This window comes from Fulmarus glacialis, unplaced genomic scaffold (genome assembly GCF_000690835.1).
Source record: "Fulmarus glacialis isolate BGI_N327 unplaced genomic scaffold, ASM69083v1 scaffold8691, whole genome shotgun sequence".
Taxonomy (NCBI): domain Eukaryota; kingdom Metazoa; phylum Chordata; class Aves; order Procellariiformes; family Procellariidae; genus Fulmarus; species Fulmarus glacialis.
This window is the reverse complement of record NW_009194654.1, coordinates 8952-28390: the sequence shown is the minus strand read 5'-3', so window position 1 is coordinate 28390 and position 19439 is coordinate 8952. Positions and strand designations below refer to the sequence as shown.

Here is a 19439-nt window from a genome sequence, read left to right as displayed (position 1 = left end):
ATGTTATCAACACAACTCTGTGGAAGAACAGAATTCAATAGTTAACGTTACATAAGGAAGACAAGTAATTAAGGAAAGTGTCTCCTTTTGAGCTTTTCAATCATTTATAACCTAGGGTCATCCCCATATTATGTAATACTTTTGCTGAGTTCTTTTCAGGACTTGAATCACAGTTCTTGTTTCTTCCATTTAGCAACCTCACCTACCATTACAGTAGTTTTCATATCTTAACATAAAAACAAGTCAAATGCTCCCATAACGACCTAAAACATGCTTCAAATACCTCTTACTGAACTCCATTACACAACACAATTCTTCCAGCACACGTAAATCAAAACCAAGAATATACAACTTCCTGTTCATGCCAAAAATATTCCTCTTTTCCTATATTAATTCAACTTTTCAGTACTATGAATGTGTCTGTGCTTCTGCACATGGACCGATTGGAAGGAGAGAAGAACAGCAATAGCCGACCAGAAACAGTACGTGGATTTACTAGGGAAGAACTTTTTCTTGCATCTTTCTGCAAATGTTTCTACAGAAGAAAATTAACATATCAGGCCTCTTTGGCATACAGAGTTAAGATAACTACTTCCACAGGAACGGTTCAGTTGGGATGCCAGAGACTCATACTCACAGACTTTCAAGCAAGACTAACTCCAATACATGAAACAGGACTTTGCCTGATTTGCTCAAAGAAATACGATCCGATAAACATGCTATTTTTTTCTGAAGACTGAGAATGCAAAATATTTTCTGCTTTAAATATTGTTGCAGGAAGCAAACACAATTGCACTCTACTCGGAAACAATTTTAGAACCATACAAACAAAGGACTCTGCCAAACAGCTGAGACTTCAATCCTTCTCCATGTTCATAACTAAAAGAACTCATAGTCTACTTTTGGTGCTAGGGAAGAACAATAGGAATAAGGCAAAAGCACATCAAGGACAGGAGCAGCATAGCAGAATACACTCCAGGAAAACTTTCCTGCTTCCCCCACACCCTCAGGCCACACAGTTTCTCCTGCTAAAAGACAAAGGGCTTAAAAAAAAAAAAAAAAAAAAGACGTGAACTTAATATCCCCTAAATGTGTTCTCTAGAATTCAGAGACAAAAGACTGGTATGCAAAGCAGAACTGGGTAGAAAACTGCAAATTGATTATTTTGCCAAGTGAAAACCAAGTTCACACAGCCCTTGCTTTCCACCTCAGAACAGTACTAAAACATGCCCTTGATTTATACGTACTTATAAAACCTTTCAACCTTTCAGCAGTTGCATATTACAGCTCGTAACGAGATGAATTGAAATTCAGCTATTAATTTCTCTGTAGCACCCAAAATAAAATTTGCATCTTTAAACTATACTATCCTTTTCTGCACGTCGTAGAAAGGTGAAAGCACCAATTGCATTTAGCCAATAATAAATAGCAAGATACACTTATGACAGTTGCCTCCTCATAAAAAAGGATTTTGGTGGAGAAAAAAGTGCCATGATAAGAGAAATGTAACTAATAACCAGTAATGCTCACAAGAGGACAACCAGAATCCATCAAGAATCTTTGCTAATCACAGCAGTAATGTGAGAATATCAACCTTACAGTACTTAACCTGGTGTGCTGTAGACACAAACCAACTTTTCTCAGTCCTCCAGAAATGGAAGAGGTGACCCCCCTACTACTTAATACTTTTACACAGAATCATCATTATTCTGTATCTCTCCAGTTCCCACAAACTGGAAATGAGAGCTGAAAATAAGGTCTGAGACATGGTTCTATGTCATGGAAGCAGGATTTTGCCTGCAGCATCCCAAATTGTTCTTGATGTTATTAAAATCACATTCTGTGAGGCCACTGAGATTTCACCACAGCAGTTCCTTGGTATACTTTGAAAACAGGGAGAAACATAACATAACTTTATGACGACTGTGAAATCATGCAGTTTCAGGCAGAGAATGACAATATTTTACTGGTAGTGCTTTGTAATGTGTGATAAATACCCAACAGTCTCACCAACGATGCGATACTACCAAGATAAAGATTGTGTCATCATCAACTATAAAATGCCGCATCTTGGTGGGTGCAAATAAACAAGCAACAGTGAACTATTACACAAAGTCTTACCAGTCCTTTCCCTTTGCAGGAAGGCTGTACTTTCTGAGCTTCTGTAATCTTTAGCAGCCAAGAAGACTGGAACTAAGGGGGCAACTCTACAGAATAACTAACACAATTAGGTGTATATTCAAACTGGTCTATATAGGTCAATTCAGGTAAGTCTGCATTCAGAGTAACAGCAGACACAGTAGTATATGCAAATAGCAAGGCTATGACTGATTATATTCAATTTAGTTGGATCACTTGACAGAAACGTTTGATTAAAGCTGAGGGAAGATTTATTCATTTGTATAACCAGTATCCTTCATATGCTTTTTAATTCTTATACTTGATCCCTTTTATTAGGAGAAGACTGAATTAATACAATGATCAGAGCTTACCAAGAGAACAATTAGTTCAGCTCATCTTTTACCTATTGAGCACCATTTAACCTGAAGGTTGAGACCACGAATGATGTACAAAGTAATTTCATTTTTTTATGATATTGTCAACAAACATCATGAAACTGAGAAACCTCAAAGCCAAGAGGTTCAACTAGGTTCTACAGGACTGTTTGGATGAGGGTTTTTCTTTCTCCCCTCATGCTCCACTTCCCCATCTGATCTTGCTGACAGGCAAGGATTTGGTCTGATCGGCTGTGAAGCCGCTGCACAAAGTCACAGTAGGAATACTCAACAAGCTGTTCCTCCCACACTAACCTACGAGGGGGACGCCCAATTCTAAGTAATACACTCCCTTATATACACTCCTCTCAGGGCATACAGCAGCTGGTAAATGATAGTATAAGAGCTTTAATCTCATTGTCTAAGTAGCCCATTAATACTTAAAAGGAGCTGCAAGAATGAAGTAATCCTTGAAATTGAGACATAAGTACCTATAAGAATTTTCTGTGGCTATTTACAAAGGGAGGAGCTGATAATAACCATCCTGGAGAATATGAGGGGTATTAAATGCTGCAGCTGCACCTCAGACCGTTCTGAAGCGTAACATTTATGCCTCCCTGCAGCACAACTGTGGGAAAATTCATGAGGCTAAGGGTACAATATTAAATAAACGTAGTGTGAAATAATGCCCAGAGCTAGCACTGAAACCCATATAAATTATAGTCCATTAATAGGGATCACAATCTACATATATTAAATGCACTTAAAAATACAATATTTAGGCAAATACAGGATATAAAAATAACTCATTATATATGAAAGGCTGGCTACCGAGTAAACTCTTGAAATTCATACATCTCTTGAGGGTAGTTGGCAGGCTTGTAGGAGGCATTAACAAACACAGAAAGAACTTTCAGACTTCAGAGCTTGAGGTCGTTTTTGGAGAGAGGCTAGGAGGAAATTACCTACTGGCATATTGTTTCAAAAACATTAATTAAAATTAAAATTGAAGCTTTTTTCTGAAGCATTTTTTATTATCTTTGAAGGGTGGGATGCTATGGGCTTCAGAGAAGTAACTTCTACCCTGCAGTAACCACTTGTGCCCAGACTCTTATTCCACAGCATTGAGGTAGCTGGTCATTTTTATTGAGAGAAACTTCATTGCTTTAACTATGGGATAAAGAACATACGCATGACCAGCTACCATGGGACAGCTGGCACACCACACCAAAACTACCTTTTTGCATGCCCACACACATTCATGCTTTAAAACCCTTTATGCATTCATGCATAAAACTAAACCACACAAACACAAGTAATTCATGTTGCAAGGCAGGAGACTGGCTATCACTTTATGGATTCTCAGTTTCCAAAGAAAGAGGTTATATTAATGTTCATGTTACGGAAGTCTTCATGCACAAAATGCTTTCCTTTGTTTTCAGTAGTCCACTGACATTCAAATATGGATTTTAACAAAAAAGTCTGTGAAAGTCAGTAACTCCTGTCACTTACTTGGCTTAGAGTTAATGATGACATTTTCAGCAGAGTGCTGGGATGGAAACCTGCAGTTCTCTCCTTGGCCCTCGCTGCTGCCATACTCTATGACTTCCACTTGCCCCAGTGGTACACTCCACTTCAATAAATACCTTTGGCCAGTTGTCACGGTGCCACTGCTTTCGTAGCAAGAGCTGGAAGATGCACAAATTATTGCTGTGACAAGCAACTATGTTTCATGGCATCCTACTTATTACTTTAGCTTCTAAAATCTGCTGTTTATCAGTCTGAGTACCATGCACAACTTTAAACAAATACATGCATCAGGCTGACTTTTGTGACTGACCTTTCCTGTGAGTGCAAAGAACAGCTATGCAGGTGCAGATAATCTTGTTTACAAACAGCATAGGACTGCCAACAACAGTCCCTACATTTCTATAACAAAACAAATGACCGACTTTTAAGATCAACGTGCATTTTGATATACTTACACAAGTGCTTAGGATGATACCGTGGCTCCATCTTTTCCTAATTCTTTTGGATTGTGCTGTCTTTCAGGTCAGTACTTGAAACAGTGCCAAAAAGAAGTAACTGCTACGTTTAGGGAAATGTGGATGATAGGACCTTTGAATGACTACTGGCAGCAAGAAGGGCAACGTAACCTCCCAGGTGCTGACAAGCTAACATATCTGCTGAGCCCCACAGCCCAGGATGTTCTTTACAGCAGACCTTTGCAACTGCTGTGGCTTCTGAGAGCAATCCCATGTGAGCTGCTGCTGCTGCTAAAGGAAGTGTGTATCACAACAGGCATTTCAGAGGAAACAGCACGCTGAGGAAGCTCACTTGGAATAGAAATGGCATTAATACTCCTTTTCGTTTGTTTCCTTCATTCCCTTATTCACATTCAAGCACATATAACAAACACTTATTATAAAGGACAGAAGAGATGTTAAAGTGAACAAAAAAGGTTTACTTCACAGAAAGCATGACTGAAATAGAGAAGTTAAATGCTTGGGAGAAATCAGCAAAATATATTTATTGTGAACAGTACCTTAACGCTGATGTTCAGCTACTCAACTACCTATTCACAACACAGCCATACTTTTGTTTCGTTGAAGAGGCAAGTATGAACAAAAACCACAAGTGCCACAGCTTAAGTAAATATTTATAAACTCTTGATCTAGTTCAGAAGAAGGAAAACAAGACAAGGCAGGACACAACTGTTCACTCACTAGGGATAGCATCCAGTCCATCCAACTCCTGCTACTTAAAAGTTAGGTCTCTGCTTAGAGACGGTCATCTAGACTACATGTGAAGAAGGACCTTCTGAGGGTCATGTACTTGTAGAAATATTATGTCTTTTGACAGCTATACAAAATTGGTCTGGAACCAATGGTCCCCAGGTTCCTGGAACATCTGACTTTTTCTGTAAAGGTTGGACAAAAGGTGGTTAAGAAAAGATACTGCACAGCTAAGTGTCAAGTTTCTGAAGAAGTCTACAGCTCCAGGGTAAATCTGCAGGCGTGCACCTTGAAAACCATTGCTATAACAGAAACCTAGCTTAGGTAAGATGCCTAACTTCTATACAGCTAAAATGAAAAGAAATAAAGCTCATCCTACGTGAGCCCAACAGTCAAGTGGTACATTCTATAGCATACTCTTATTTTGAACCAAAAATTCTGGACTGGATACAGGTGTCATGTGAAATTTGGCAGTTGATTTCCTTCAGTTCATAACTATATTTTGCATGACAAAGGTAGTTCCTTCTGCACTAAAAATCTAAAAGCAGTCCATGAATCCACACACACAGCTTGCAGGTGGACCCACCTGCAACTGAACACCCCAAGGAAGTCACAAACCCTTTTTCTGCTAGTGAATAAAGCTAGAAATGCATTCAACTATTCTAAAACCCCACTGTTATGTAAATAAGCAGGTTGGAAAGCAAACCTGAACTGCTAGAGAAAACCATAATTAAACTTTTTCAGAGTTAGCAAACCCCCATGACACACACATGCCCAATTACCATCCCAAAGGAGGTTGCTCAGAACGAGTTAATGCCCACAGAAACAACAGTGCTGTTAGTGATAACCAGAACTGTTGACTTAATAAGGAACACAGAGACTTCGCATAATCATGAACTTTTCACGTGGAAAATGAAAACAGACTGCACGTTGCCACTTCAGGGACAATTACAAAAAAATCCAAGACGATGATGTCATGGAAACGATAAAATGGTTAAAAGCAATTTTCTCCCAAACAATCATAAGAAAATATCCAGGTGTTACTATAGAAATGAATAAATTGTAAAGGAGTAAAAAGTCACAATTCCTACGATAATTGGACATAAGCTTGTGCATTTTCTGAAGTGCAGTTAATACATGGCACTTCTCACTCACAAACATGAGACCAAGCATTCACACAATTACAAAAATATGTACTGTATTCATATTTCAGTAATGAACTAAGATATAAACTCATATCACGCTTAAGAAAAGCTGTTCTTGGAAGATTTTAATGGTCTACATTTTCTCTGTCAGAAGGTACCATCACATAAAGTAATTTATGATACAAGCAACATTTGAATGTGAGTGTGACCTTGGCATACACAAAAGTATATTAACAGTAATAATTACAGCCAACTAAAACACAGAAGGCACTACGAAAAAATGCTTTCTTTAAAGCACCTCACCTTTAATCCTTCAATGTTTAGTCTCAGAGAAAAAAACCCTTCCCCAGCTGGAACTTTGCTAGTGAGTTCCAGGTTTTTTCTGGCTACATGCATTGGCTTTGTGTTTGTTTTCTTTTTTTTTAATTTGCAACTTGTGTCAAGTTACAGATTTGTGTGTGTGACAGTATGAGTTTAAGAGAAAAAATCCTACCTTGGCATGCCTGCACTCCTTTAAAGACTAATACACAGCAATAACTAGACACTAAAGAGCATTTCTATCTGTAATCTCCAACTGATACAATTTTCTTACAATTTTATGTTAGAACTTCCAAATATCAGCAGGCAATTTAGAGGACTGTAAGAAAGCTAGTTATCCATTTATTATCACTACTGCTAGAAATCATTAGCCATAGTAAAAACAACAATAAAAAAAATTTCAGTGTCATTTATTCCAGCTGAAGCTTGAATGATCATTTAAAAAATATGACTCAAGTCTTACCGAATATTTACTGTTGCACACATCAGCACATCATTTAACATGAAAAGTCGTCGTTCTTTGGTTTTAATAATTTCTCCTTTGTCGTTGTAAACCGTCTCAACCATATCATCAGTCCGTATAAGGTATCTGTTTCCACTGCTAAGTAGCTAGATTTTAAAAACAATCAACATTGTATATTATACATGGTACATCTAATATCCTGTGCAAAAAATAAAAGAAAATACAATGGGTTATCACTTGCCATCCTAATACAAGCGTTCGCAGGTGGATTTGCCAAGTGAATTAAGCCTGTTTACTGATTTGCTTTTCATTTAGAGAAACAGTAACTTCTGCTGCCAGCAATACGGCCTGCAGGGGTGTTCGGTCTTAATATGAAACATGATTGCTTTGAAAATCTTTCACACTGATAAAGGTCCCCTAGTGGAAAAAATCATAGCTTCCACAATTTCTGTTGTTTCCTTCCCTCATCCCTTCTTTCACAGCCCATTTAAGTGCTATGCATGGTCCCAGCCATCCCAAAAGGGGAAGTCAGGGTGGGAGGCGGAAGAGCGTTCCCGCCTGCTCTGTCCACCGGGGCTCACAGAGCTAGCTGAGGAGTGCGGCTGGCAGGTTTCCACAGGCTGCCAGGAAGATAACATGTACAAAAGATGGATGGCATGTAAATTGCTCCTGCTGTTTGCCTTCAAGGGCTGAGGATCAGCACTGTGTGCAAGCATGAACTGATTCCTCACAGGTCAAATACACCTCCGTAGCGGCCAAGAGAACAAAATGGTCTGTAACTCACCCATTTCCTATTCATCCACCTCCTTCACCACCTGTTTCACCCTGCCTGGCATTGTTCGAAAACTGTTAAGCCACAAGGCACGCAGGGCCCTACATAATTTGGAGTCACTATCCAGGTATATCTCAATTTGTCCCCCTCATGCAGAACATATAAGATTTTACAGTTTATATAGACTAACAAAGAGAAACCTGTAGCACCTCTCAAAACACACGTTCTGTGTCTTGAACTCCTGCACAAGAAGCAGGAGTATGAAAACTAGAAAGTAAAATATCTGAATCCATCTTCTAATGCACTTAGAATGGAAATACTGTTCCAGTGTGACAATAAATTCAGTATCCCGTTTTTTATAAATAGCCTAAAACAAGGGTGTTCTGGTTGACTTCTTTCTTTCCTGAAAACTATGTTTTTATGCATCACAAACAAAAATACTCCTTGCACTCCTTCAGCATGCCCCCATTACTTCATCCCAGAATGAGTCCAGTATAATCATCTGTAACTTCATGAAAGCAGTAATTGAGGTATTTACGCCCTGTCTCATGGGAAAGGAGGAAGCATATGATGCAAATAAGACAAGCACACATATATCCACAGTATACACTACTGACAAACTCAAATGAAGAAGATTGTTACTTCCTTCGTACCGAATGTCTTCTACAGTTCTTTAAAGACATTTCTATTGAATGATCTGAACACATGAATGAAATAGACTGGGATGTTCCTTAAAACAAAGAAGATGCTGGACACATTCAATAGCATATCTTGAACTGCTCCATAGTCAGAGGCACTGGAGTATAAGGAACTGGTTCCTTCCTTTATACAGGAGTAATTCCTCAGTTCCAGGATAAATTCAAAATTGAATTTTGAATTTATCAGAAGATGTGCATGAGACACTACTACAGGACGACGCAATAGCTTTATCTATACACTGCCAAAGAACACTAATACTGCTGCTGCTATTTCAGCATGTCGCCTGCTCCAGCACACAGTGGTTTAACCAGTGAGCCTATTCAATCCTGGAGGCAGCTCACATCTCACACCTACCACTAGAATGACCCCACAGAAAAACTTCAGGTGTCTCTTTGGTGTCTGTTCTAAAGATTGCTCAAGGCCCAGAAACTAATAATATACTAACTCTTCCATCACACATTCTTCCTAACCTTGTTCCTTCACATTACTTCCTAACCTTGTTCAGATAACGTTCGTTCATTGCTTTTGCTATTTGTTTTATTTCACAGCGTTGATCGGCATCCCTTTTCCTCTCATTTAACTTCTCTGCCAGTGTTTCGAGTTCTGTAAGAGCCATCTGTAGAGGTAATCTGTCAGGATGTCCTTTATTAGTGTTCTTCAACATATCCTGAGGGGAAGTGATAAAATAAAAAAAAAAAAATTTAAAAATCAGATTTAATTTTGAAGTCAAGTTCAAAAGATTAAAAGATGTAATGTTATTGCAACGTTGTTTACCCAAGCACTACTAAAGAACAAGACCAATGACCACCTAATGAATATTCAGACAGCACATCGCTTATTTTCCTGAATACCTTAATAGTTCTTAAAAAAGATACTGAACAGGAAGAAAGTACAGCAAAGGAACTCGAAAATAAGTGTAAAAAATGCAAATGTAAAGGTAAATTAAAAAATGCACATAATATTAAGCACAATTTGAAAATCAATATTATAATATAATATGTAGGTGTCTGTAAACAATGATTTAAAATTAAACTTTTCTGATATTTACTATCATAATAGTATTGTATTATCTTTATTACTGTTATTATTCCTCACTAAAACACTGATAGCACGCTCATCCCAAAGTAGGAGACATTACTTCATGGAGGTTGCAAGAGCCTCTAAAAATCTTTCCCTTTTGTAGGCATGCAGTGGAACAATTTGAATGAAATTTTTGCTTCTTTCCCACAGTGCTTAAAAATCCCTACGTATTCACTATGGCTTCCTGCTGCAATAAACTCCATTTCTTCTACTAACTCAAAAACTCTTGCCACAACTAGCTACCCGCATGCTCCCCCTACGACTACCTCTGCTCCTTCTCCCACAGTAATTCCTGGACCTGCATCCCAAAGCCTGTCCTCCTCTGTGGCACCTGCAAAACACAGCTAACTCTTAGTGCTCGCTGGGATAGACCTGCTGTGGTCTGGAAGGAGTTACAAACAGCGTAAGTTGGTCTGGAGCAGGTCTGCGCTGGGGAACTGTGCTCTTCCTACAGCTCAACTCCCTGTTAAGAAGAGACCCAAGGACTCCCTGTCAAATCATCAGTTTCCATGGGAAGGAAAAAAGATTGCTGCAACACACTCCAGCAGGTCCTGTGAGCCAAGTAGTCAGGGAGAGAGCGTGCTTTTGTTCCACATTCCACGTATATTCTGAACTATCCAAGGCATGAATTAGATCCTCTTGTATTTTTCTTAAATGGAAAGTAATGCCACAAAGTTCCTAGCAGTGTTTTGAAGTGTTATTAGCTTACAAACTGATATGAACAAGTAGCACATTTGAACTACAGCTTTACTGCAGTGACTTACAAGCTAAATCTAACCTAGCAAGTAAACTAGAGTAAATCTAGTTTACTAAGATTTTCCTGCACTGTATTTACTGCCTGTCCCTGCAATCAGACTACAAGATCAGCACGTTATGATGCACTGAAATTTTTTCTTTCTAATTTTCCCATGATCCAGTGTCACTTCCACTACAGTGTGCTCCTCCAGAAGACAGCTACCATGCAATCCCACAAGCAAACCACATAAAAATGCAACAACAGCATCCCTTTGGTAAACATTATTTACCTGCAATAGTAGAATGAACTGTGGAAAGCGCTGGATAGGTTTCATCATTAAACCATACAGCGTAATTCGATCGGGGCTTGACTCTTGGCACTGCTGCAATGCAAGAAAGCCACACTGTTTACTACCATGAGTGTATTTCCAGAACGAAAGGAAAAACATTTCCTGAAAATTGTTCTACGTCATTAACATTAATTGTAACAGTGGTACTGTAAAGATTCCATTTACTATAAAGATTTCATTTAAAAATATTAAATCTTTAAAAAAAATCATTATTAAAATGATGGCATTATTAAAATACAGCCGGGATAAACCTGCACCAGCAATGCAGCACCGATGTATACATCAATACAGCACATTCATGCTTTTTACATAAGCAGTGCACTGAAATGTCTGCTTAACTTCAAGCACAACAAAGGGAATATACTTGTTCAAGGTCTTAAATCTGAAAAATGTAAGTGATCTGTTGATTTATAATCCGTAATTTACTATTGCTGCTCTGTTTCTTGGGACTAAGAGACTATAAATCTCTAACTACCTATGTGTTTTTAAGAGGAAATCTAAGGAAAACATCATAATCTCAGTGCTATGCAAACATAAAGAGATTTTCATTTTCTTTATTAAAAGAAACTACGGAAGAGAACATTGATTTATGTTTGGAAAGAAAAACATAAGAATCCATTATTTTGGTTATCGGGACTGGCAAATAAAACCAGACAAATTTCATTTGCATGTGCAGAAAAGCCCTGTTTGTATAAGACATTTCAGCATTTGGAAATATTTTGGCCAGAATCACAGTTAACCCAAAACAAGGAGAGTAGAGGAAATACTCAATATTAAAACCAAAGCAAACCCAAACAATATTAAACAGGTGTTGTGCTTAAATTGTTATTTATTGCTACAACTATCAGCTTCACAACAATTTGTTTCCATACTTATCTCCACAAACATTTTTTTTTGCCCAAACAGCAGCAGTGAAGATTCTGGTCTTTGTCGCTGTTTGCTGGTGGGCAAACAAAAAAAGGAAGGTACAGAAATGTCTTTTGTCCTCAGAGTTCGGCTGTGAGCCCCCAGCTCTGAGCAGTACCAGTGCCGACAATGACAAGCAGTGATGACAAGCAGAGGTGAGAGGTCTAAGTTATGCCTCTATTGGAACAATGGGCTTTTAACAGTGTGAGAGGTATGAAGTGACTACACGCTCACTAGAGAGTTTGATCTTCGTGGTGCCTAAGGCTTCCAGAATATAATCCTGTGCAGTGCTGGCCACGCTCCAAAAAGTTGTTAGTTAATTTTAAGATCTGAAGACAGATTAGGAATTAGCCCCCCCGCCACCCTCCTCTAGGCAACCTAAAGAGATTCACTATTTAGTTTGCCTAGGGCACCCAATTTCAGTGTTTGGTGGACCACTGCAACAGACCTGATGGAGTGACAGCTCTGAGAGGCACAACTCAATCCAGGACTCTCGGGGAATGGGACAAGGTGAGCTTCCAGGCTCTCAGTAACATCACAGACAGCCTAAAAGCCTTGCAATGGATTTTGTGTACCCTCTGTAAGGTATCATTCCTACAGATTCACAGCACTTCTGCTGCATATACCAGGCTCTCAATGCACATAATCAGAAGCATCACATTCATCAGGGTAGTATGCATTCTGCACAAAAATTTTCAATTTCAACCCCAAATTGGAAACATGATTTTCAAAATACCAGGAAATTGTTGTGGAACAGAAATCTAGTTACGCTACTCTGCACGGAGTTAGAAGAAAAATAAATCCCAAATAAGAAAAGGCCTCAGATGGTGAGCTATTATTTGAAGCTCACCTGCTATGAAAGAATCCTAATGTTTTGCCAAGTACAGTCATGCAAACACCAATAAACTGATCTGAACAACAACAAAACCACTCTGCACTTCAAAATACATCCTAGATCTAACATTGTGTTATTATTCTGAAAATACAGTAGAGGAAGTGAATTCTCTGGGGATTTTTTGTGCCAAACTCATAAAACATAAAACCAAAGTCCTTAAAACAGTCATACAATATACAGTATCAGCAGTTAAATTTCCTTCTAACTTATAATTTATACTGTCTTATTTATATCATATGCCCAGCTGTTTTAAGATTGAACGAACTCACCTTTAAGAAGTCTAAAAAGGCAGGTTTGGTGGCGCAGGTTTTCTTGAGAATCCCTACTGCTGTACTGAAGTTGTTTACATATTCGCTGTACGCATCCAATACCATAGATTTAGAAAACTGAAAACATAAAAAGGTAAACCTTAACTATAAATACAAAAGATCCCTGAAAGCATAACTATCTAAACCTCTGACCATTAAGGACTCCCCTTGCTCGGAGCTAAGGGCTTTGCTTGGCCTAGTGTTGGATCTACAGAAATACTGGTGATGCCCAAAATAACCTTTCTGTAGAAGACAGGTTGGAAACCTAAAGATGTGACAGCTGTGAATTACGAAACGTAAATTTACAGAAATAGCTTCATCTTGGCTACAACACTAGGGCAGTGACTGGGGACTATGGGCAATCAAAGGGCATCCACTGAGATTCAAAGCAGCTGCTGGGATCCCCTGATCATCTCACTGCTGCCTATCTTCCAGATTTGGTGAACCAGCGAAGTCCCAGGGCCTTCATGCCCCATCTTCTGCTGCTAAGGGTTTACCAGGAAAACAGACAGATTGTGTGGCCTGCAAACAGCCATGTGAAGGGTAAGATTGCTGGCCATTGGCTCCTTAGTAATTTTATACCTCTCTTCTGCAGAGCTGGTTTCATTAATACTACCTAACTTCCTTCAATCAAAACAAGACAGGTTTGCTTTAAACAGCAAATCTTTAGTAACCATTTCATTTTGACTGAAATGGGGTCAAAGCACTCAGAGACGCAGATCCCAGCTCTCTTATAGCAGGCATGAAAAGGTGGTAATTCCCAGCAGCTCAGTGGCAACAAAACAAAATCTTCAAACCAGCAGGTAGGCAGCCTTTTCCATACATACACTCACAGTGGGAACAATGTCTTTCTATCAACCAAGCCCACTTCTTGTTTTCTCTAATTTAAAGCAGTGGCTAGTTCAGTCCTTTACCGGATGGACTTCCATTAAGGGTGGGATAGTGTTCTACAAATACTCTTTACCTGTGCCCCAGGCTCAGTTCAAATCCAAGAATTCAGGACATCACCTACTGTGTTTTTTTCTACTCCCAATATACTATGTATGACTACCTACTTTTTAAAAGATGCTGAACCTCAATCTCACCTTAATTTTGGTGAGTCTGTGAATCTCTATCTCCCCAGAAAAAGAAACTGTTTACTAAAATGTCAAAGCCTGAAAATTTTGCCCACATCCTTTCACATCTGCCAGCCAAGCTGAGGACATGTGCTGGTGTCAGTTTCCTTACCAGGATGGTACATACATACTCTGACAGTTGCCACAGGCATTGGAGAACATGGGAATGAAGTAGCCAAGTTAGACAGAGAGATATGGAGATGGAATAACAAGCCTAAAATAAAAACAGGTTATCTGTTCAGATTCATCTACTTACTGAAGCAACAAAGACATCACCAATCATTTCAACAGAGTCCCACTCAGATACACGACTCGCCAGCGCAATCTGAAACATTGAATGGCACTGAAGAATTTCCTTAATTCGATAAAAGACCATTTTGAGTTTTCTTTCACTCAATAATTTTGGTTCCATATCTGAAAGGGGCTTCTCGTATTGCTGTGGGGAAAAAAAAAAAAAAAACATAAATAGATTTAAACAAGCAAACAAAATGTGTCTTCTACAAGCAGAAAAAAACAATTTATGTAAAGTATACACACACAAAATCTCTAAACATTTGGCATGAAGCATCTGTAGCAAAATCTATGTGAGTCATACTACAGATTCTGTAAGGATTTGACTATTTTTCAAATTTCCAAATTATAAAATGCAAAGATATTAAGGTACCTCCAGGATTCTTTTGAGAGCATCCACGTAATTCTTCTCACTGTCAACTACAGAGCCCAAAATATACCTTCTCACAACCTGTTAAGAAACAAAGTTTTGTCTCAAGTTCTAATCAGGTTAGCACATTCATCATAGTTGGGAATGTTGATGATAAAATTCTCATATTAATAAAACACAAGAAACACAAAGCAATTTCAATACTGGAACTACAATAAAATAATACTGTAACTCTTCAAAAGTAATTAAATTTATTGTTACTCTAAAAAACTTATTTATTTTAAAGAACACAACCATTATTGTATATATATCTATAAACTTTGCTGACTGTTGCAATTCCAAACTTTATTTTTGAAACTTATCTTTTAATTTTAGATGTATAAATTTAGGCATTAATATAAATAATAATAGTTATAGATGATGTTGACTTCTTCAGTGAATTGCTGCAACAAAAATAGGTAACCAGTTTTCAAAAATCAGTCTTAAAGATTAATTTTCTTTTTTTAACATGTTTTATAAATCTATTAGGAGTAACCTGAAGGACAAACAAGTAAACATTAATTGTTTTTTTAAGGTAAGGCCATATAAACTGTACCACTGAGAAAGTATGTGAGTAAGTCAGCTTTCTGTTTTGGGCATTACCATACAAAAGTGAAAACACCGTCTCATCTATATTCATACCAATTGATAGAGTTGTAACAGCTTCAGGAAATACTACCATATTTCATATTTACAAACTACAGGCTATTTATCACACCTCTTTCTCCACCTCCTGCTTCTGCAATTCAGCTGAAACACACATTACATGCATGTGCAGGTGACATGACAGAAAGGACTCGGGAACCTATTTGGTTTAAAATTTAAACTTCTTACTGTTATTGATTAGATTTCTTGCTGGTTTTAAGGATTTGTTTTCACCCTAATCAATTTCCTAATCTAGCTCATCCCAGGGCTTTCAAAAGCAGGACTCTGAGGGAGAAGACAGCACAAGGGCAGGATCAAATCACCCCCCACAAGGGAAGGCAAAATTGCTTCTTTTGCTATTTTAAGCCAGCCTAAATGACCGTGAAACTCAAATCTCAGACTTGCTTCTCTCTGCTCCTGATCCCCACGGCCTTCTGCCTCCTCCACCACGGCTGCCTTTAATTCTCCACACTTGTATTTTGCATTATTAAGTGCAGGTTATGCAAAGATTTTCTTTCAAGTACTGGCATTTCAAAGGAAGACTTCAAAATTATCTGAGGCCTTGCTTAAAGACATATACGGTAAAATTAGTTGTGTCTAATTTGTGTTTAGAATGGATTTAGCAGTGTCTTATTTGGTATAATGTATCAGCTGCTCTGGTAAAGGATACTAACTCTACTTTTAGTCACAGTTCATTCTTCTGAAAAGAATAAACATCTGTAGAAAACTTTTTTGTCAGGCTCTATAATACACAAAATAGATACTTAATAGTGACTACAGGTTATTGCAATAGACACACACAACTTACAAGAGGCTTGCGTGTAAGTCTTACATTTATATTCACATTTTTGCTAGTAACAGTAGCATACAAACATAAACAACTCACCATAAGAATTCAGGTCCCAGTATTAAAACGAAGCAAAAGCTATCACGACTGAGACCCAGACCCAACGTGGGACATAGCTTTTGTTTAAAACCTGGTGCCTGTTCAAATACTATCGTGCCACCTGCTGTTTAAAACAAGCATGTTCATAAAGTCAGCTCATTTGTTGCACAGCAGCCCAGGCTGGAAGGGGCTTCTGGCCTTCACCCTCTCCAGCTGGGATGCCCAGGGCTGCTGGGCAGTCTGCCGGCCCCCAGCCTGTGCCATGGCACAGGGTTACTCTGCCCCAGAGCCAGGACTTGTGTTGGCCTCTGTTGAGCTGCTTGAGTTTTTCTGTCAACCTCAGCCCATCAAAGCCATGCTGACCAGCAGCCCCATCCTCCCACACATGCCCTGCCGCGCCCCTCCAATTTGGTATCGCCTCCAGATGTCCACTGCAGCTGGTATCCGGACCATTAATAAAGGCATTAAACACCACGGACCCCATATCCGCTCCTGAGGGACACCACTAACACTGGACAACTGCGGGACTTTGTACCGTGGACTACAACCTTCTGAGCATGGTGTCCTCGCCTGTCTTCCACCCACCTCCTAGTCTACCCATACAAATGATATCTTACATGGCTACAAGGCTACCTCAGGAGACTGCTGAAAGCCTTGCTAAAGCAGAGGTAAATGATATCCTCTGCTCTCCTCTGTCCACAAGCCAGTCATCTCAAAGGGACTCAGGCTGGTCAGGCACAAACGGACCCTGGTCCATTTATGTTGACTGTTCCCAATCACCCTCCTGTCCTTCTGAACCCAGAAATAGCTCCTAGGAGCATTTGCTCCATCACCTTCGCAAGGACTGAGGTGAGGCCAGCCTGGATCCTCTTCTTGAGGATGTGTGACATTTACTTTTTTCCAGTTTTCTGATCACTGTGATCTTAGACGATAGAGAAAGGCCTTACCCACAGCACCCTTAAATCCATCCCATCTGGTCCCACGGACACCTATACGTCCAACTGGCCTCAGTACCCCCTAGCTGCAGGTAATGCTTTACTCCAGCAGGACCTGCCTCTAGGCTCAGGGGCTTCGGAGGCCTGAGGATAACCCTCACCAGTAAAAGCTGAGGCAAAGGGAGCACTGAGTACCTCAGTCTTCTCAGTGCCCTTTGTCACAAGGTCACTGCCCCATCAAGCAGCAAACCCATATTTTTCTTAGCCTTCTTTTTGCTGCCAATGTACATATAAGAAACCTTTCATTGCTGCCCTTCACACCTCACTAGCTCCAGCTGAGCTTTGGCTTTCCTAACTCCATTCCTGCCCACTTGGGCGGCTCCTCCTGGGTCAATACGCAACATACATCATGACCTACACAACAATTACTAGTTTGCTCCAAACTAAGAGCACTCTATTCTTCCAAAAGAAGGTACATCTATTTTTAATTACCTACAAAAAACCCCAATGAAACTCTCAAACCCCTATTTGGAAAGAAGGAAAAGACAGCATTCAGATTGATGCTGAGATCTTACATTATAATGAAATCTTACAGTAACGTAACGCAGTTTGGTAGTTGCACTGTTACAGGATTAGCACTTCACTCTGCTAAACACATTAGAAAAATAAGTCTCACCAAACAAATCAAAAAACTTATACCACTCTCCTCAACTGCCCCTTAATTTGTTTTTTTGCTCATTTTCTGAAGGTACTGACCAACTCATGACTTGACACCACAAGAAGCTAAAAATTCTCATATAGTTATTACTTGTCATAACAATACAGTAACATGAACCCACAGGATTTATTTTCAGCCAAAATTTCTAACTGATGCCAATTTCAGTGTTTTTTGAAGTGGTTTCCACAGTGACTATGAAGTTCGAGGTGGAGAACAGTAAAATACACTCTTCTGTAGACTTGACTTTATCGGGGACAAGGTTTTTTTAATCAGGAGAAACCTTAAGATTCAGACATTCTTGTAGGAATGTAGGATATTCTCTACATTTAAAATAGAAATCCTGGAGCACCTGGAGCAATGTCTTCTGACTCAATAAAAAATGTTTAAACTCTTTTCTTTTTCACTCAAAACCATCACATTTAGTTTAAGTATTCAGGTAGTGAAATGATATAATTATTATAGATAATTTTATAATGCAAAACAGCATTTTACATCTCTGGCTGGATTCAGGACTGATGCAACTATATGCACACATACCAATTTTCAAAAAACCACTTATTCAGTTCTGAATTTGACATCCACTTAATTTATGTTAAACACCAATATGTTTGAAGAGCAAGGCACCTGGGAGCCATTGATGTAGAGCACAAGGGAAAGAAAAAGAGGCAGAAGATCATATTTCCAAAAGCCTACTACCTGTTGCTGTGATAATCCTTCAGGCATAGGTGTCATAATAGCTTCTGTATGCATACAGTCCACATCAATAAATAAATTTAGCTCTTCTTCTTCCAGACATGATGATCTATGATCTACAAATAATTGAATAACCCAAATGTCAACTTTTACAACATGTAGATTGAAAGAAGGCGGGGGAGGGGGAGGGGAAGCAAAGATCCTATCATCCAAGCACAGTAATTATATAGCAGTCTTATTTTCACTTACCCAATAAAAAAAAAAATTTCCCAGCACTTCTGTATCACCTGTGAAATCACATAAATACCGCCACTGATAGGCGCTCTAATACAGAACATCTTTCAAAGGTATCTCAAAATTCTAAAGTCCACACAGCAGGAGACAGCCTATGCTTGACCTCTACTCCCTCTTTACAGCCAGGGGAACAGGGCTGTCCAGAGTGCAGGACATGACAACTAGGGTTAAAACACTGTGGCTGGCAGTTTTGAAATACATGACCTTTGGGAAGAAATTAAACACACCCATTATATGAGCCAGCTTAAAAAATTTCATACACCTTTTCATAACTGAACTAAAATAAGTAGCCAAATGTACCAAAATGTTGGCTTTCGTCAGATTCATAAGGGATTCTGCACTGCTCCCTACATACTAATTTTATGCAAAAAGCACCACCAAAGTGCAGTGATAGGTGGCAGTATGCAGCCAGCCAAACAAGCAGACATGAGCAAAGGAGAGGTAAAGAAAGAACAGTAAGAGAAATTGTGTCTTAGAACAAAAAGGGAAGTAAGTGAAGCAGATCTGTTGGCTGGGAGGAATTCATGAGTTTATTCGACAAATTTGTCAGCA

At 39.0% G+C, this 19439-nt stretch overlaps 1 protein-coding gene across 1 annotated transcript in view; it reads right to left on the bottom strand.

Moving 5' to 3' along the window:
* The window catches only part of ARHGEF10 (Rho guanine nucleotide exchange factor (GEF) 10), a gene marked incomplete at its 5' end in the record, with an annotated part of 72943 nt that overhangs the window by 47587 nt on the left and 5917 nt on the right, over positions 1-19439 (bottom strand). Inside the window, 8 exons of the mRNA XM_009587836.1 lie at positions 4008-4183; positions 7157-7302; positions 9124-9294; positions 10733-10825; positions 12863-12979; positions 14273-14452; positions 14681-14758; positions 18597-18709. Coding sequence (XP_009586131.1) covers positions 4008-4183; positions 7157-7302; positions 9124-9294; positions 10733-10825; positions 12863-12979; positions 14273-14452; positions 14681-14758; positions 18597-18709 — 1074 coding nt within the window. The remainder of the gene's footprint in view (positions 1-4007; positions 4184-7156; positions 7303-9123; positions 9295-10732; positions 10826-12862; positions 12980-14272; positions 14453-14680; positions 14759-18596; positions 18710-19439) is intronic.